Here is a 20,991-nt window from a genome sequence, read left to right as displayed (position 1 = left end):
TTGCAAGATGTGGATGACTAATACTGTAGTGCTAAAATCCTATATAATAAAAGGTTAATATGCAAAGACCAAACGGTGGAACAACCAGTCACTATGCCATGTGCGTGCCACGGTGGGCATTGGCAGGATGCTGGTAGCTGGCATCAGAGCAAGCCTCTGGTGGTTACAGAAAATTCTCTGCTCCCGTGCACTGCAGTCCCGCTGGTGCTTGCAACCATTGCTGGCATGGGTCCCTATCACTTGCCACCATCAGTGGGTGCAAGCAGCAGCTGCTGACCCTGATAGTCCCTGAGGGCTTCACCACCTCCTCATGCTCCTGAGAGGCAATCACTCCGCACCATCAGCGGGTACAAGCAGGGCCGGCAGTAGTGGGCTGCCAGCAGCAGGGGGACATGACAGGAGGATGGGCCAAGACCGGCCCCTAGTATATAATAAACCCCACCCCAGTGTTAACTGTAGTATCCATCTATATTTTATTAACCTTCCCCTTTTAACTATTGCATAAAGTGTTCTTTATCAGATACTATACCTTATTTTCATGTCTGAGCCAGCTGTCAGCAGGATAGGATTTCCATCTGCAGGACTACAGTAGATACCATGAACACTGTGAGGAGAAGGCTTAAAAGAAAAAAATACCTTTGAGTCAAATAAAAGGTAACCGTGTATTCCACAAATGGTGCCATTTCTAGAGATAAGTCGATTGTCATGCTTTAAGAGACTGCTTATGTATGTCATATATTTCTTCCTTTGAAACTTTAAAATGCCTCTTTATTTAGGATACATAGCCAATGCAATGACTGTCCAGCTTCTTAAAATTTTCTATTTTGGATCAGCAGGAGAAAAAAAATCTTTCCTACCTTTCTTGGCAACATAATTAAAAACAAATGTATAAAAGAGTCATGTTCCATGTTCCATTTTTTTAAATGACCTAAACATCAATCTGGGCTTTTCCTATTTAACCCAGATTTGTACTGGGGTTCTAAAGAGATTATCACAAACTTCATGGAGCTAGTAACCAAAACGCCCAAGGAAATGAAAAGTACCCACACAGCAATGGCCACCTAATACTTAAACATAACGCAAAAGCCCAACAGATCATGTTTGGTAAAATGTCTGTGATTATATTAGCAAAAACTGGAGTCAAACCTGTAACTCAGAAAGCGGAGGTGCACTACTGGCCCAGAGAGTGAATCTTCTGTCTCCTGTCTCCATGTCCCACATCGACACTTCATTGTTGCCCTGAACAGCTAAGGGAAACAAAGGCCGCGCCATTACTCAGGTGAGATCTCTACACTCATATCTAGGTAGATAATCCAAGTCAGCCTGGACCCATGTCCATTTTTCCCCATCCTGCAAGAAATACTCATTAGCACTTTTAAATAACCATTGTGACCCTGTCACACCAGAGTGCAAAGAGATGTTAATAGCTTACCAGTAAATATGTACTGAAGTCCAACAAAGTGGGGTGGAAAGTCAAATCATAAAGTTCCACCTGAACTCAAGAAAGGAAAAGAGCATATCCAGGGGTTAAGAATCTAGGTTGCCTCATGGAGGTGTCTACACCAGGACTGAAAGGACAAGTAAGTCACATCAGGCAGAAAAAAATGGAATGAGCAAAAAACACAAAAACAAATCGCTGTGTTTTGGGGAAGCATGAGTAGTTGGTCTGAGTAAAGCTCATTTGTAGAAAGAGGAAAAGGTAAAGAAATATTACAAAAAAAGGAAATTGCAGGCCTGACATTATCCTTACGGGTTTTTGAGCAGTGGGAATAATAATACACAGCTGTCATTCATACTGATTGAACCAATAATATTTACTATGAGCTAGTCATTGTCCTAGGCATTGATGAAAAGGCAAACAATTTCAAGTCATTCCCTGCTTCACAGCATTTACATGCCAGTGGTGACAACAAACCACAAATATGCAAAGGCCCTGAGCAGGAATGTGCTTTTAATTCAAGGAAGAACCAGGAAGCCAGTGTAGCTGGAGCAGACTGAGTATCTTATGTTGACCCACACGAACCACTAACAGGATCCTGTGACTGCTGGCTTCTAGATGGTTTGGGCCTGTGGCACCTCAAAAATAATCAGGCCCTAGTCCCAAGCCTATGGATGTTACTTTATATGGAAAAGGGACTCTACCAATGTGATTAAGGATCTTGAGACAGGGATGAGTAGTTATCCTGAATTGTCCAGGTGAGCCCTAAATGCAAACACAAGTGTCCTTATAAGAGGGAGGCAGGTGGCACTAGCTTTGAGGATGGAAGGAGGAGTCACAAGCCAAGGCATACAGTTTTAAAAGCAGAAAAAGGAAATGGATCCTTCCCTAGACACTCCACAGGGAATGTGGCCCTACTACCACTTTGATTTTGGCTCAGCAAAACTCATTTCATAGGACACTAATGCACACCTACACAGCCCCAGTAAGAGATAAAGGGATGGATGAAAAGTTAGTCACTTCAGGCTGGTTGTATCCCTTGCCTCAAATCACTACTCCTCTCAAAGGGGTCTTTCCTATTCAACTTCCTTCCAAATTCCAGTAACCATCCTCTTCCACCTTCCTCTGCTAATCTGCTGGCATGATTGCATGTCCTTTTATACTGCCTCTACTCCCACACCTTTATAAACAAATAAATCCTCCTACTTTGGGTATGCCATCTGTTTCCTGTGAGAACTCTGACTGATAAAGGTCAGAGGCAGTAGGGGCAGATCTCATAAAACCTTTGAGCTACAGAGGAGGAATTCGGGTGCTACTTAGGATGAGAAGCCACTGGAAGGTACGGAACAGAAAAAAGGACAGTCTTAAGAGGTAAGGCTAAAAGCAGGGAGTTACAAGGATATTGATGCATAGAGACAAGAGATTATGGTGGTTTGGACTAGCGAGAGAGTGATGGAGACAGTAAAAAGGGGTCAGATTCTGAATATCTTTTAAGACAGAACATATATGATTGGCTGATGGACTGACGGGGGTTAAAGGAAGAAGAATCAAGCACAACACAAGGCTTCTTTCTGAGCAGTTAGCATAAATGAGCTGCCATTTACTGAGGGAACACTGTAGGATGGGCAGATTTGTCTGAGTTGGAGGAAGTGGTGAAGAAGCTGGTAGAGAGGAAACAAGTATTCAAGTTTAAATTAAGATGGCTATTCAACCTCTTAGAGGAGATTTTAGATAAACAAATATAAAAATTTGAATAGGTTTGGTATTTAAATATGGCATAAGATCACAGAAGGAAACCAGTGTAGAAAGAGACAGATGGAGGCCAAGACTGAGCCCTGCGGCAGGCCACAATTTAAAAGTCAGACGATGAGGAGGAACCAGCAAATCAACGAATAGGCGAACCAAGAGAGAGAGGTCTTTGGAATCAGGTAGGTATTTTAGAGAAAACAATCCAGTGACCAAACGTAAGTCCAATAAGAGGCGGGAGGAGTGATGACCACTGAATTTGTCAGCATGGTGACTGACAGCAGCAGCATATGAGAAGGGACCAGAAAAAGCCTAGATTCAAGAGGACCAATGACGAAACATTAGAATAACAAGTCCTATATTTATCAAGCACTATTTCTGCCCCAGGCTATGTGCTTTATATGTGTCATCTCAAACTCTTACAATTCTGCTAGGTCGGTGGTCGGCAAACTCATTAGTCAACAATTGAAATTTCTTTTGAGAGCCAAATTTTTTAAACTTAAAATTCTTCTAAAACCACTTCTTCAAAATAAACTTGCCCAGGCTGTGGTACTTTGTGGAAGAGCCACACTCAAGGGGCCAAAGAGCCGCATGTGGCTCTCGAGCCGCAGTTTGCAGACCATGGTGCTAGGTAAATGTTTTAAACCACATTTTACAGATGAGGAAAGTGAGTCTAAGAGACCTGCCCAAGTATTCATACAAGAAAATGTGAATGCTCAATGAGGGGAGGGAAGAAAAGGAAGCATGTAAGAAGCACAGTAGAAACAGATCACTAACAAATGATAACAAGGATGAGTCAAGATTTCTAGGAAGATGGTGGCAGCTTTAAAAAAATGAGATATAAGGGAAAGAAAACGAAGGGGAAACAGCGACAGCAATGGAAGATGATGTGGCAACTGATGAGATTATTTTAAAATAAGTATGAGTGGTAGTGAGGTATCAGTGGTGGGAACTTCAAAACAGAACAAAATCAAGTATTCTGTTCATATGTAAAATAAAAACTCAAGAACAGGAGTCTTGGCAGCACTAAGAAAACCCTCCAATGTACCTGCTATCACCCAGGACTGATGACGGGGGTGCATTGAGAGGCGTCTGATCCGAGCCCTGGAAGGATGGCAGTGACTGGAAATTGGCAACTGGAACCTCATGTCCCAACAAGCCATGGTACCACTGCTTGTACCTTAAAGAGAAAAAAACAAAACGCCCAAAAGATTACCATATAATGATTAAAGCATATCAGGCTACATTTATACAAATGGTAAACAGCATTAACTTTGTATGAATATATTTTAAAGCTGACTTAGTCACTGAGAAAAAATCTTTGTTGTCATGAAGCTGTCTCTCAGTTTCAAACCACCTTTAGTTATTAAAGAACAAAGATAAAAGTGCTTATCACAATAAAACTACAGAAGTGTCTAACAAATGTAAATTGAAATGAGTAATTCATTAATTACTGGCACTGTCATTAATTGCCAAAGGCACACAAAAAACACCCAGAAAATCTAGAGGATACAAATTGAATTTGATATTCAAATGTTCAGAAGCCTTAAATAACCAAAGATGTTTTACTGGCATTCAGTGAACATCTTACCAATCCCACAGTGGCAAGCAGCTTTGCAGCTATCTCAGATTTTAATTTCCATGTGCCCTTTTCCACAAAACATTCTGGAGACAGGTATGGGTGTCTAATCATAGCAGAAACTGGCATATGTTCCTGCACATCTGCCCACCACAACTCAAATCCCACAGACAATGCCGCCCACCCCAAAAGACTGTCTACCATAATACTTAGCAGCTGACTGTGACAGAGGCACCGACATATTCTTGGATAGATCTCCAATAGCACAGGAGAGATGGGGGGGGGGGGGGGGGGTTGGGGGGGGTGGTTGGGAAAAGAAAAGAACAGCAGGGTCCTTCTGTTTGTCACCCTGGCCTATACCAGGACAATGGCTCAAATGACTACAGCAGTAATGGCTGCCCCCTCAAAGCTGGCCTGGTTGCCTGAGAGAGAGCCACTGCCATTTGCTAATACACTAAGCACTGAATATCTACTCTCCTAGGCCTGCCATTTCATCTTCCTGTACCTGTACAGTTTATTCACACAAAAGGCAAAAAATAATGCATTCCATATAAACTCTATAGAAAGTAATGAAAGGGTAGATGTTTCACAATCACAAATGCAAGTTAGGGAATCTAAAAACCAAAATTCAAACAGCAGATTACAATTCTTCTGAAAAAGTACCAAATTTGGGGGGGGGGGGGGGGGGGAGAACGATGTGGTACCTTCTTAAGGAGCATGTTCAAAGCTCTATGGAGGGAAAAAATGTGAAACTACAATATGGCAAAGAAGCAAGATCACATGGTACATCTCCAACCTTTGAGGAATAGGAGGCAGGAAGGAATAATAAGACAAGAAATCATTCCGCACCAGGCACAGTAATAGTTACTTTCACCTCATTAAATAAATCCTTAAAGCAGCCCCTGAAAGGATTAGCCCCTCAAAGGATACTGAGACTTAGAGGAGTTAAGTAGTTTGCCTGAGGGTTATTGGAATTTAAGAGTCTGCCTAAACTGAAATGTTCTCATTCATACACCAAGCCTGCTGCTTCCCTGGCAGAATAAGAGAATGCCAGCCAATCTGATCGCTGTCATGATTATAAAGAGGCTCATTTAAGAACAAAGAGAAAAAAAAGAAATTGTCTTATGCATTCAGATATATAATTTCACTCTTTCCAATCTGTTTTTTAATGAATAAAAACTAAATTGCAAGTGCTTATAACATAATGATTATGAAAAGATAAGATGGGAACAAAAGAGAAAAAGCTTTTACAAGGAGGCAATCCAGACATCATGGCATTCAAACCTCAGTCAAGGATCTGAGAGTGAGCTTACCAATGCAGAGCCAGCACTGGTGGATGTCCACAGCAAAGGAAGTTATGAGGCCTGACTTCAAATCGTGCTTTAATGTCCATGCGTTGCTTGAAGACCTGAGGTCCCAGCCAACCAGAGAGCCGTTCACAGTGGCATAGGCCAGAACGGACTGCGCCCCAGAGTTGAAGTGATGCATATCCACAACACAGCCATCCTCCTTTGGGTCTAGAATCCTAAAGAAATACACAAAAGGCCAAACCTTTTCCAGTCTGAAGACATAGTACCGGACTCCATTAAGATAAATGTACATTCTAATCATAGTCAAAACATAAAGATTGTGTGACTCATTAGGACAATGATAGCTGAGGCATTTTTCTTAAAAAATTATTTTAGACTTACAGAAGAGATGCAAAAACAGTACACAGAATTCCTATTTATCCTTTACTCAGCTTTCCCTATGTCAATACCTTACACAAAATCATAGACCTTTTATCAAAACTAAGAATTTAACATTGGTACAATATTAGTAAAGTGCCAACTATATTAGGTGTCATCGGTTTTCTATTTGTGTCTTTCAACTGTTCCAGCAGCTAAACCAAAATACCATGTGGAATTTAATTGTCATGTCTGCTGTCTTTGGTGACCTTTTAGAAGGCTACTAGTGGGTTAATTTATAGAAAATCCTTCAATTTGGGTTTGCCTCATGTGTTCTCACAAATAAAACTACGTTTATGCCTTTATTGTGAAGGAGACCACAAAAGTGGCATGCCCTTCTCGGTGCATATATAAGTGAGTACCTGCTACTAGTATGTTTTATTGGTGATGTTAACCTTGATCATTTAGCTAAGATGGTATCTGCCAGGATTCTCCACTGTACCTTGCTATTTTTCCATTTATAACTATAACTAGAGGACCAGTGTAATTCGTGCACTGGTGGGGTCCCTTGGCCTGGCAGACTATCAGAGCCGATGGTGGCTGGCCAGCAGGGATGGACCACAGGAGTGCTCCAGGGAGTGTCCAGCCCTCTTGCCCAGTCCAAGCTAACCTACCAGTCAGAGTGCCTGCTACCTGGTGGTCAGTGCATGTCATAGCGACTGGTTGAGTGGTCGACCAAACAGTTGACCCATCAGTTGGACACTTAACATATTATGCTTTTATTATTTCGGGGAAAAATGCCTGTGGTGTTCTAATAGTGACTTTCAGTTTCCTTCATACTTTCTGAATTTATAGATTAGAATTATTATATACGAAAGAGTTGTCACTTCTATATTAATTTATTTGTTCACTTATATCAGTATGGACTCAAGATATTTGTATTATTGAGTTATTACCCAATACTATTGTGATTTTTTTTAAATTTAGATAGAGTAAAGTTCACTGTCTGTGGTATACAGTTCTTTGTGTAGCCATACTATGCAAATATATATGCAAAAAATTTAAATAGTAAATAAATAGCCACTTATCTTCTACCACAGAACCATAGAGAATAATTTCACACCCCAAAAACTGTATTGTGCACCCCCTTTGTACTCAACCCAATCTCTTTTTCTCCTTATAATTTTATGTTTCCCTGAATGCCATATAATTGGAAACATACAATATATAGCCTTTACATCTGATTCCTTTCATTACAAAAAAGGATTTTAAGATTCATCAATGTTGTTGCATGAGTCAATAGTTCTTTTTAATACTGATAATAAAAGTAATAAAATATCACTGATACCTTTTTATTCCTTTTTATGTACTAGTCCATTGTATGGATATAACTGGTTCTTTTTTAAGCTTAGGCATTTTTAAACTACAAAGAATATCAAACCTTTATTAGTACATATGCTTTTGCACACACTAATTTAGTTTTCACTCTGAGATCATCAGTCAGCATACATTTTCTGTAAGAAGCCAGATAGTAAATATTTTAGACTCTACAAGTCACATACATTTGTACTGCATGTTTTTTGTTTTGTTTTTTATACAACTCTTTAAAAATACAGAAATCATTCTGTTTATGGGCCACACTGCAGGCTGTAGTTTGCTGACCACTCTGTCTTAGATAAATAATTATATTCACAAATATTCTCTTACAAACTATATTCCCTCTAAAGAGATGATGGAAGTCCAAATGCCAAATAAAATATGTCAAGGTTAACAGTTGATCTGATTGAATGATACAAACAAAACAAAACAGAAAAAGGGGTCATGGAAAGGTTTCTTTGAAACACACTACTGTCAGGTACAGTGAAATCTAAATATCCTGGCACAATCTCCCAATCTAGGTAGTCCGTGTTTGTTTAGGGCAGTGGTCAGCAAACTCATTAGTCAACAGAGCCAAAAAAAACAGTACAACGATTGAAGTTTCTTTTGAGAGCCAAATTTTTTAAAACTTAAACTTCTTCTAATGCCCAGGACGTGGTATTTTGTGGAAGAGCCACATTCAAGGGGCCAAACAGCCGCATGTGGATCACGATCCACAGTTTGCCGACCACTGGTTTACGGTAATAAGCATACTGAAAAGCACTAGTAGCTGAGAGGGATCCATGCACAGACTGAGCATGTCAGTGTGTGTGCCCTGCCAGCACAGTCACCACACAACACATTTTCCTAAAAGCTCTTTGTTACTTTACATGGAACTCAATAGGTATATTGCTGTAGTCATCCTCTGCTGAAACAATTTTAAAGAAAACCGGCCAATAATAGTGTTCTGGTTAAATGTCATATATAGTATATCCCATACAAAAGTTGGCCAAAACTGTTTCATGAATGTGTAAAAAATAACACACTTTCAATACAAACAAATGATAAGAACCTACGTGATCCAACAAACATCTTTTTCTGCCTTAGCTACCTCAATGGGTATGACTTATAATCCACTTAACTATGAGCATCTGCTCATTCTGCTTTCTCCCCTTAGGGCCCACCACCTCGGCAGGCCCTGCCTGCTTTAGCTGGCTAGCTTACACTTGGTCTCATCTCTTCCAGACCTTCTTTCTTATTCCCTGTAATATGGAACATTATCACACTGCACTGAAATCATCCTCCCATACACTGTAGTTCATTAGAGAGCAGTAACTTATTTTTGTCTTTGGAACCTTCAGTGTGCACATACTGGTCAGTTGAAAAACTGTCCTGCTTTATCTTTAAATATCTTACTTGGCAAGTGTTTACTCTGCAGGAACCTCTTAAATAAAACCAGCCAGTATTTTGTTTTAAAATGATAAGCTAATCATCTGAAAAGCTACACTCCAAGTTCCCGACAACTTCAAAGATTTTAATGCCAAGTGACAGTTGACATTTGAGTCTTCTTTAATGAAAAACACCCATATTCTCAAAATCAGCTAGCCAGAGTTCTGCTTTTAGTAACTGAGAGATAAGATGTAACTGATAATTAGATTATTCAGATATATTCCAGATCGGGATGAGCAAGTTCAAAATTGCTCTTCTAATCTTTTGACAAATTGGCAGAAGATAAAACATGCAACATAGTTTTCTAAAACTAACTACATGTGATAAAGATTTGAGTTGAAAACACAACTGTATTTCACGTGCTTAAAAATAGAAGTGCCATGTAATAAATCCTCAGTTGATCCAAACTACATTGAAGAGGGAGGGCTAAATTACCCCAGGGCTCTAAATGCAGTTTAAAAAAAAAAAAAAAACCCACAAAAGATAGATACCTGTTTTGTAGAGGATGAATTTTAGGAGACTTGGGCAACTTAGAAGCCTCAATTCCAAGAAGCTGGACAGCACCATTATCAGACGCTATGGCCAAGTAGTGAGAACCCTGGCAGAATGTGAGAGTTTTGACATGTCCTCCAATTCGGCTATATGTAAGAATAGATCTGCACAAAAGAAAAGTAGGATTGCATTTCTGAAAGGCCACAAGAGCATTATTATTGCTAATATTAAATAAATATAAATAACTTTAACAAAAAAGTACTACTTTGAGGTCCATTACATCTCCTTGATCTCATAACAAAAACAAAAGTCCCACTCTAAGGCACAAGTTCGCCTTTTCTTCTGATAATTTCAAATGGCTGTCCTGGTTTGCTCAGTGGATAGAACGTCAGCATGTGGACCAAAGGGTCCTGACTTCAATTCCGGTCAAAGGCACATACCTCGGTTGCAAGCTCCTTTCCGGTCCAGGCCCTGGTCAGGGCTTGTGCAGGAGGCAACCAATCAATGTGTTTTTCTCACATTGATGTTTCTCTCTGTCTTTCCCTCTCTCTTCCACTCTTCCTAAAAATCAATGGAAAAATATCCTCGGGTGAGGATTAAAAAAATAAAAAGGCTATCCTCACACACTTCTCTCCTATCGCAGAAAGACTATTCATCCTTCTTTCCAATTGGAACTCCCATCCTTGTGGTCCTGATGCAGTTCTCCTTCCACTCCTGCAAAACCTTAAACATTACTCGTATACCCTTCAGTTACTCTATAATCCCTAAGGGCAGCCTGGCACAGCAGGAAAACGCTGGCATGGAAGCAAAGAGCTGATTCCACACTACTGACTACCATATGACCGTGGTCAAATCACTTAACCTACTCTATCTCAGTTTACTCATCTACAAAACAAGGACTGCCAAATTAACTAACTGGGACATAGTAAAGCTCAAATAAACTATAAAACATCAATAAAGGCAAAATATTATTATAATATTCAGTCTCTCCCACACACATGCTGACCTCTCAAGCTGTCTGTCTTCCTTCCTTATATTCATTGCAAAGTTCTTGATTATCTGATCTACACAGGATGCCTGCCCTCCACTATTACCAACTCCCTCCTTCATTACCCTACACATAGGTAATTGCATACTCACGCCCTAAGGAGCCATACTCTAAAAGGTCTCAAGCCCTAATCAGAAAATTAATCTCTATATTTTGTAATTTATTTCATCTTACTATATAAGATTATACATATTAATTGTATAAAAATTATTGAAATACAGAAAATAATAAAGTAAAAACTATTATAATTCTATCACCAGAGGAAAAAGACTATTAACATTCTGTTAAATATCTTTCCAAATGATTTTCTATGAATATATTCATATTTGTTTTTTAAATAAATATGGATCGCATTTTATATTTTTTATTAATCACATCTCTAGTTTACTTTTTAACAACAGCTTTGTTGAGATACAGTTCTCATACCTTAAAGTGTGCAATTCAGTAATTTTTAGTATATTAACAAAACTCTACATAGATTATCAGAATCTAATTCCAAAATATTTTCATCATTAATAAGAAACCCACATCACACCATCAACATTCACTCCCTCCTTTCCCCTCCCCCTTAAATTTTCTATAAATTTGCCTATTTTGAATGTTTCATATAAATGCAATCATGCACTATGTGGCCTCTGTACCTGGCTTTTTTCACTAACATTAGCATAATGTTTTCAAAGGTTCATCCAAGTTTCACCCATTCCTTTTTATGGCCAAATATTATTCCCTTGTATGGATATACCACCTTCTGTTTATCCATTAATCAGCTGATGGTGTTGTTTAGCTACTATGAAAAATACTAGTATAAACATCTATAATAGTAAAAGCATAATAGGCTAATTAGACCAGATGTCCTTCCAGACAAAGCCACAGCGGGCGGGGCCATGGCAGAGGTGGCAGAGGTCCTGGGCCATGGTGGCGGTTGGTCAGGGGCCGAGGCCAAGGCACTTGCACAAATTTCATGCATTGGGCCTCTAGTTTGTGTATAAATCTTTGTGTAAATATTTGTCCAAAGTAGTGCCTACAAGGGCCCACCAGTATGGTCGATGAGTAAAGAGAACCAGGGACAAGGGAGAAATTGAAATGCCAGCATGATCAGTCTCTCTCTCTCTCTCTCTCTCTCTCTCTCTCTTCCCCCCCCCCCTTCCTCAATAACTTAGAGACCATAAAATTCACTCTTTTTAAAGGGGTTTATAATATAATCACTAAGTTGTAGAACCATCACCATTATTTAATTCCAGAACATTTTCCTCATCCAGAAAGAAACCCTGTACCCATTAGCAGTCACTCCCTAGTGTTCCCTCCCAGCTCCTGGCAACTACTAATCTATTTTGTTGCTATGGATTTGTTTATCCTGAACATTTCATATAATGGAATCATATATGCTAGTTGGATCATGCTTCTTTCACTTAGCATAATGTTTTCAAGATTTATCTATGTTGCAGCAAGTATCAGTATTTCATTCCTTTCTACTATTGTAGTATTGCTAAGTAATATTCCACTATATGGATATACCATATTTGGTTTATCCATCTGACAGCTAACAGATGTGGTTTCCACTTTTTAGCTATTATGAAAAGTGCTGCTCTGAACACTAGTGTATAGATTTTTGTGTGAACATGTTTTCAACTATTTGAGGTTTTTCTACCTATGAGTGAAATTGCAGGATCATAAGGTAACTCTATGATTAGCATTTTGAGAAACTGCCAAACTGTTTTTGCAAAGTTGCTATACCATTTTATATTCCCACCAACAATGTAGGAAAGTTCCAACTTCTCCCCATGCTAACACTTGTTATTGTCTTTTTTATTACAGTCATTCTAGTGGGTGTGAATTGGTATCTCATTTTGGCTTTGTTTTCCTTGCCCTAGTGATAAATGATGTGAAGTACCTTTTCAAATACTTTTGGGCCCTATTTGGAGAAAAATCTATTTGAATCCTTTATTTTTTTTTTTATTGTTGCTTTTTTTATTGAGTTGAATGTGTTTATTGAGGTGCATGTGTTTATAACTATTATGTTTTCCTGAGGCACTGACCCTTTTATTATTATAAAATATTCTTGTCTCTAGTAGCAATTTCTATCTTAAAGTTTATCTTGTCTGATATTAATATAGCCTCACCAGCTCTCTTAGGTACTGTTTGCATAGTATATCTTTTCAGCCATTTCACTTTCAACCCATTTGTGACTTTGAATTAGGCAGCACAGAAATATCATGTTTGTTCATCCTTTCGGCCTTTTGTTTAATGTGAGTCCCAATAAGGCAGAATTTATGTATGACATTTTGTTATTTGTTTTCTCTCTCTCACATGGTTTTTGTTGTTGCTGTTCTTTTGTTACTGCCTTCTTTTTTGTTAGAAATGTATTTTTAGTATCCATTTTAATTCCCTGGTTTCTTTTACTATGTTTCTGAGTTTTACTAAGTATTTTTAACATTTTATTTTTTAGTGATTGCCCTAGGAAATAACAATAATATCTAAAAGTGATCAAATTAATACTACCGTGTTTCCCCGAAAATAAAACATCCTCCAAAAATAAGACCTACTTATAAGTTTCCTTCTGAGTGAAATATAAGGCATCCCCCCGAAAATAAGGCCCCCCCAGGCTCTGTCTCAGAATACTATTGCTAAACATGAGAGATTTGGTCCACTGATTCTGAAAGAAATGGAGTCACAAGATTTTCACCAGGAAATTCAGGAATTGGATTGTTATGATGATGTTCCAGAAGATGATGACATGATTGTCATTGAATAAATGAGTAAATTCTTGATACTGTAGGATTCACAGTTTGTCTGGTTTGTGTTGACAACTACTGTACTACCATACCGAATACAGGTAATAAATTCCCTTTATTTTCATTTAACAATAAATGTGCACCGTATTCTTCTTCATGGGAAAATAAGACATCCCCTGAAAATAAGATCTAGCGCATCTTTGGGAGCAAAAATTAATATAAGACACTGTCTCATTTTCGGGGAAACAGGGTAGTTTAATTTTAATAATAAACAAAAACTTTGTTCCAATATATTTCTTGTCTCCTGCTCTCTTCTCTGAACTATTATTGTCATTAAATTATTTATTTATATAAGCCCCAAAATACAGTTTTACAATTTTTCTTTATAGGTTATTTTTAAGTTAGTAGGTAAAAATAGTTACAAAAAATAATTTATATTCTCATATTTACTTATATATTTTTTTTTTCAGTGCTCTTTATTTCTTCAGGGAGGTTCAAATTACTGCCTTGTGTCTCTTCCTTTCAGCACCAAAAATTCCTTTTAGGGAAAATCTCTAGCAATAAATTCCCTGTTTTTATTTCCCTTAGAGTTTCTTCCTTTTTTATATATATACACATACATACTAGAGGCCCGGTGCACGAAATTCGCGCACGGGGAGGGAGGTCCTTCAACCCAGCCTTCACCCTCTCCAATCTGGGACCCCTCAGGGGATGTCCAAACTGCTCTCTCACAACCCAGGACTGCTGGCTCCCAACTGCTTGCCTACCTGACTTCCTGATTGTCCCTAACCACTCCTGTCGGCCTGGTCCCCCCCAACTGCTCTTCCCTCCTGGCCTAGGTCTCCCCCAATGCCTTTCCCCGCAGGCCCAGTCGCCCCCAACTTCCCTCCCCTGCAGGCTTGATTGCCCTGAACTGCCCTCCCTTGCAGACCTGGTCCCCCCCGCAACTGCTCTCCCCTCCTGGCCTGATTGCCCACAACTACTCTCCCTTGCAGGCCTGGTCCCTCCCAAGTGCCCTACCCTGCTGGCCATCTTGTGGCAGCTATCTTGTGTCCACATAGGGCCAGCAATCTTATGTGTTGGAGTGATGGTCAATTCGCATATTACTCTTTTATTAGATAGGATAGAAGCCTGGTGCATTGATGGGGGCCAGCTGGTTTGCCCTGAAGGGTGTCTCGGATCAGGGTGCGGGTTCCCTTGGGGTGTGAGGCGGCTTAGGCAAGGGGCCTGTGGTGATTTGCAGGCCAACAATGACCCCCAGCAACCCAAGCAGAGGCCCTGGTATCTGGGATTATCTTCTATAATTGAAACTTTGTAGCCTTGAGCAGAGGTCACGGCAGGCCAAGGCTGTAAAAGCTTGGCTTCTTCCATTGCCGGGGACAACTCAAGCTTCCTGCTCTCTCCAGCTCTGTGGCTGCCGCCATTTTTTGGGGGGGGGGGTTTATTTATCTTCTATAATTGAAACTTTGTAGCCTTGAATGGAGGGCTGGATCTACCAGGGTATGCGAAAAGCTTGGCTTCCTCCATTGCCGGGGAAACCCAAGCCTCCTGCTTGCTGCAGCTTAGAGGTGCATGAAATGCAGGCACTCTGGGGCAGGGAGGTCTCTCAGCCCGGCCTGCACCCTCTCAGAGTCTGAGAGCCCTTGGGGGATGTCCAGCAGTTGGACATTTTTAGCACTGCCATGGAGGTGGGAGAAGCTCCCACCACCGCCGCTGCACATGTCAGTCTGTGAGCCTGGCTTCTGGCTGAGCAGTGCTCCCTCTGTGGAAGCACACTGACCAACAGGGGGCAGCTCCTGCATTGAGCATCTGCCCCCTGGTGGTCAGTGCGCATCATAGCGACTGGTCGTTCTGCCATTTGATCAATTTGCATATTACCCTTTAGTATATACTATGTTTGTAATAGAAGCACTTATGGAAAATATAATCTAGAATACTACAAAGGATTAAATTGAAAAATCTATGTGAAAGTTTTAAAAAGAGCAACTTTTCAAGTAGTCCTTAAGGAACAAATTAAAAGTATAATTCAAAGAAAATGGCAGAGCCAAGATCCAGGTGGCCTAAATCACCAATCATAATTCAATCAAAAAGTTGGGACTGGGAACTGGGTCGTCACTCCACCAACATAACACATAGGGGAGAAGCATCAGTAGTCAGAATGTGCCAATAACATTTCCTGAGAAAACACATCACTTTTATTGCTCTAACCCAGCCACCAGCTGTTGCTCACTGGGTTCTGGCACTAATAATGACTTGCTTATCCCCTCATCGGTTCATGAAGGCATGTGATGAGAGCAACACATTCTGTTCCCTTCCCTTCTTCCCCACCCCAGATCTGGAATAAAGCACCTCCAAGCCAAGGCCTATTGCACTCAACAGAGAGCAGGTGTTAATGGCAAAGCAAGAGAACAGATGCACTCAGGGGAAATCCAATCTCAAGTTTGAAGATGGATTCATCTGTTAGCTTTGCAAAATCTCACTTGTTAATTCCCACAAGATTTTTACCACAGAACTGTGCCCTCTGTATCCCAGCATCGTATTTTAGGCGGTGGTATTCAAGTGTCACATTTTAGACAAAGCTAACAGATGAATCCAACTTCTAACTTGAGATATTTCTAATGTCAATTAAACTTATCCTCCTAATAAAAGTGACAATGAATGCAAATGATGATGGCAATAACAAAGAACCATTTGGAAAGTAATATCAGAAGAGATGTTTAAAATGTTTATAAAAATGTTATTAACAGTGGGGGAAGAATTAAAAAATGGTGGTGAGGCAGGGATTATATGTGGAAGAATATGAGGGGAATAAGCTGGTATGTTGCTCATGTTCTGTATCTCTAGAGAAGTTGCATAGATGTATTTGTTAAAAATCATGGAATGGTTCACTTAAGATCTGTGTACTTCATAACATAAATTTTATGCCAAAAAAAAGAGCTATAAATAAATATTGAGCTATAGTTAATGATAAGCAAGCAGTTTTTAGAGGAAGTTTATACTGAGGTCCACAACTTACTTTGAAATCCATATTTTAAAGATAGACAATTATAAGAGCAAATATAATAAAATTATTACAGAATCTGCATGGCAAGTACATAGATGTTCATTTGAAACACAACTTTTCTTGTACATTTGAAAATTTCATAAAAAAATTTGACAAAAAATTGCTATATGAACCCAGAAATCTCGTATCATTTTTGATTTATATTCTGACCAATGCAATGCCAAGAGAAAATGAATAGGGAAACAATAATTAAGCATGGTATAAAAATATAGAACCCTTTTAAAAAAAATGAATAGCACAAATTTGTATCAGAGTGGTAAGGAGTAAACTTTTAGGTATCAAAGCTATTTTGCTATTTGATTATTTTGTGGTTAACTATGGTTAATGAACTGATAAGAAAAGCACCAGAGATTCCCCACATCATCCTAATAAAAGAGCAATATGCAAATTAACCATTACTCCACCACACCCACAAGACACGCCCACAAGACACACTCACCAGCCAATCAGAGCGAGTATGCACATAAACCCAACCAAGATGGCTACAGCCACAAAGAGCAGAAGGGAGGCTTGAGTTTCCCAGGCAACAGAGGAAGCCAAGCTTTCTGCCTGCCCTTGCCAGCCTAGGCCTCCACTCAAGGCTACAAAGTTTCAATTATAGAAAGTAAACAAATCCAAACAGAAATGGTTGCTGGCCACAGAGTGAACAGGAGGCTTGGCTCTGCTCCAGGCTATAAAATTTCGATTGTAGAAGGTAAATAAATCTCAGAAATCAGGGCCTCCGCTTGGTTCGCCAGGGAGTATGGCTGGCCTGCAAACCACCACAGGCCCCTCACTCAGGCCACCCCACGCCCCAAGGGAACCCCCACCCTGATCTGGGACACCTTCAGAGAAAACCAGCTGGCCCCAACCCGTGCACCAGGCCTTTAACCTAAAGTAATATGCAGATTGACCATCACTCCAACACACAAGATCAAGATAGCTGCCCCCATGTGGTCAAAGATCCTGCCCCCATGTGGACACAAGATGGCCACCATAAGATGGCCAGGAGGGGAGGGCAATTGGATGGCACGAGGCCTGCAGGGGAGGGCAGTTGAGAGAGACCAGGTCTGCAAAGAGTGGGCAGTTGGAGGCGATCAACCCTGCAGGGGAGGGCAGATAGGGGTGACCAGGCTGGCAGAGAAGGGAAGTTGGAGGCAAACAGGCTGACAGGGGAACAGTTAGACATCAATCAGGCTGGCATGGGAGTGGTTAGGGAGTGATCAGGCTGGCAGGCAGAAGTGGTTAGGGGCAATCAAGAAGGCAGGCAGGCAAGCAGTTGGGAGCCAGCAGTCCTGCATTGTGAGAGGGATATCTAACTTCCTGTTTAGCCCGGTGGGATTGGGCCTAAACGGGCAGTCGGACATCCCTCAAGGGGTCCTAGATTGCAGAGGGTGCAGGCTGGGCTGAGGAGACCCCCTCACCCCCCCATGCACGAATTTCGTGCACCAGACCTCTAGTTTTATGTACATAAGATTCAACTTTAATTTCTACTAGTTTTCTTTTCAGATTCATACCAAACTAGGCACAAAATATGAATATGGCAGAATTGATGGTAATGGGGAGCTGGGGGAAGGAATGGGGGTGGTAGAAAGATTGCATATCAAGGACATAAACACAGAGCAATACAAATTTGAAATACTTATAATCACACTTAGCAAAATCACATCATGCATATTTAAAGTTTTTAGTATTTCAAGCCATAAGCTATCTCTATTTTGACAATTAACAGTGGGGCAATGGTAGTATGTGTTTCCTTGCATAGTCAGCCATTCGATCATTTATTGAGTTTTCTCTTACTCAGACTTCATCTAATCCATTCGGCAAATCAGATTGGCACCACCATCAATATCGACATCTCTTCCTTGAATTACTATAAAGGCCTAACTGCTTCTGTTCTGTAACTTTTCAATCTATTCTCAACAATCTAACTCAGATCACATCTCTCCTCTGCTCAGAACCCTTCAAAGGTTCCCCATTCCCTCAGAGTAAAAGTCAAAGTCCTTTAAAACAGCCTATAAGGCCCTATATAATCTGGCCCCTTTGTTCCTCTCTCTCATTCATTCTGCTCCAGCCACATGGACTTTTCTGTTGTTCCTCAAACATGTCAAATATCTTTCTACTTCAGAGCCTTCAAAATCCCTGTTTCCTCTACCTAACATGCTTCTCCCAAGACATCTATATGCCTCTCTCCCTCACCTTTTTCAGGTCTTTCCTCAAATTATGTTTCTCTTTGTGAAGTATTCTCTGGCCAGTTTATTTAAGATTCTACCCTACTGCATTCCCTATTCCTCTTTCCTGCTATCATTTCCTCCATAACATTTTTTATCAACTAGCATACTGTATGTTTTACTTATATTGTTTATCATCTATCAGAACGATAATAAAAATACCACAGAAAAGGTGTTTTTGTCCATTTATCACTGCTGTATCCCTGGCACTAAGACAATACCTGTCGCACATAGTGTAAGCAATCAATCGGTATGTTAACTGAATGAATGGACTCTCCCCCTAAGCATATCTTACCTGGTGGTAGTGGTTTTCCCCTCCATCTTTTGACTGTTCCAGATTTTCACTGTACCATCATTTGAACATGTTGCAAAAAGTGAGTGTTCATCAGAGACTCTAATTCGATTCACAGCAGATTTATGTTCATGAAGATGTGCAACCAGTAGCCCTTTAGGACGCCACCCTGAGGAAAAGCAAATAAAACGTTTATAAATACAATCTTTCCCTCACACCGCCCCCCACCACACACACACACACACACACACACACTCACACACACACACTATAATCACCAACAATCAGCATGAGAACAATGATAAGAACTAAACAAAGAGTGCCAATACAGAGTGGTCTAGTGGGCCATGACATACTATTATCTATAAAGACATCCAATTTAACAATTAAGTATTTCTAAGGCAGCCTTACAATGACTGGAGTTCTCTATTATCTGAGAAGGAACAATAGTTGCTTACTACCCAGAAAAACCCTGACTACTTCCTCAGTAGCAAGAGGTAATGACTATCCTGACCTAAAGAAATTGGATGCTAGGAGGAGAATCCAAGATGGCTGCTCGGGTAGATACCTAACTGCAGCAGCACACAACAATTTCAATGGAATACAACTAAAATGTAGAGTGGACATCGCCCAGAGCTACAGGTAGTCGACTGACTGAAAATTCTACAACAAGAGGGAAAGAGAAAACCAGAAGGAAAATCAGAGGAGCTGAAAAAAAGCCTAAGGTACAGAGACATGCTGCGCGCTCGCACGCACGCGCGCGGAGAGGTCGCAGCCGGAGAGGAGGAGAGGGCTGGGTGATGCCTGGCGTTCCCTAGCAGAAAGGAAATAAAACCCCCAGCCTGGGCTGAATCCCCGAACCAGCAGCGCTGAGCCCCAAGTTATGGGCCAGACCCTGGGGACCCAGGCTCCGGCAGGGGGAGACAGGGCTGTGAGGAGAAATCCCAGGCGAGCAGCGAAAAGCAGGGCCCCCCGAGTCGCTCGCACATTACGCGCAGAGGACTGAATGTTGACTCTGATGCTGGATTACCCTAGCCCGAAGGAACAGGGCCTCCGGCAGCGCTGAGCCTTAGTCCGGACTGCTCTGAACCCCAGAGCAGTCCCTGGGGACCCAGGCTCAAATAGAGGGAGACGGGCCTGTGAGGTGGAGTCTTGGGACGGCAGCGAAAGGCCGAGCCCCCGGAGTCGCGCACATTGCTTGCAAGGGAAGGAATGTTGACTCTGATGCGGGATTGCCTTGGAGGGAAGGAAATGGGAGCCCCGGCTGTGTTGGGCCCCAGTTTCTACTGCTCTGAACCCCAGTCCTGGACCAGACCCTGGGGACCCAGGCTCGAGCAGGGGTAGACGGGGCTGTGAGGCGGAATCCCAGGGGAGTGGCGAAAAGCGGAGCCCCCAGAGTCGCGCACACTGCGCCCAGAGGACAGTCTGTTGACTCTGATCCTAGACTCCCCTAGCGGGAAAGAGAAAAAAAAGCTCCAGACTGGAGGAATGCGACAGGGAGCAGGAGCCCCTGCTGGACACTGGCCAGCCGGGCGCCGGCAGGGAGCCGGGCAACAGAGCCCCCCGGGGGGGGGGGGGGGGCCTGAGCCTTTGACCTCTGAGCGCGGGCAACGGAGCCAAGGCCTTGGGCTGCTTCCTGGGCAGCGCCGACCCCGGCAACAGGCTGGAGCAGCGCGGGAGCCCGCGGAGAACAAAGGGGTGCCACAGGCCAACCTGCTGAGCTCCCAGGACAAGAAGGAAGAAACCAAAGAAGTTCTCAATGTGAAGAAATCAAGTGAGAGCAAAAGATAGTAAAATTACTTAAGAAAGAATACAAAGAAGACCTTGAAAAATCAAAGACTAAGTCAGAACTCAACTCACCAGCCAACATTGCAACATATATGCGTTTAAAAAAAAAAAAAAAAAAGGACAGAATGTT

At 41.3% G+C, this 20,991-nt stretch overlaps 1 protein-coding gene across 2 annotated transcripts in view; it reads right to left on the bottom strand.

Annotated features, from left to right (window-relative positions):
• PIK3R4 (phosphoinositide-3-kinase regulatory subunit 4) overlaps positions 1-20,991 on the bottom strand; it is a 61,262-nt gene that overhangs the window by 1,562 nt on the left and 38,709 nt on the right. For both annotated transcript variants that reach the window (XR_014796725.1, XM_084903284.1), the window contains exons 13-18: positions 19,077-19,242; positions 9,727-9,891; positions 6,077-6,288; positions 4,233-4,364; positions 1,147-1,247; positions 530-618 (exon numbers count right to left, since the gene is read on the bottom strand). Coding sequence is in view for 1 of the 2 variants with exons in the window: in XM_084903284.1 (XP_084759410.1) it covers positions 530-618; positions 1,147-1,247; positions 4,233-4,364; positions 6,077-6,288; positions 9,727-9,891; positions 19,077-19,242 (865 nt within the window). In the remaining variant the exon portion in view is untranslated. The remainder of the gene's footprint in view (positions 1-529; positions 619-1,146; positions 1,248-4,232; positions 4,365-6,076; positions 6,289-9,726; positions 9,892-19,076; positions 19,243-20,991) is intronic.

This window comes from Pipistrellus hanaki, assembly GCF_964339955.1.
Source record: "Pipistrellus hanaki genome assembly, chromosome: 13".
NCBI lineage: Eukaryota > Metazoa > Chordata > Mammalia > Chiroptera > Vespertilionidae > Pipistrellus > Pipistrellus hanaki.
This window is presented reverse-complemented; position numbering and strand designations above follow the sequence as displayed.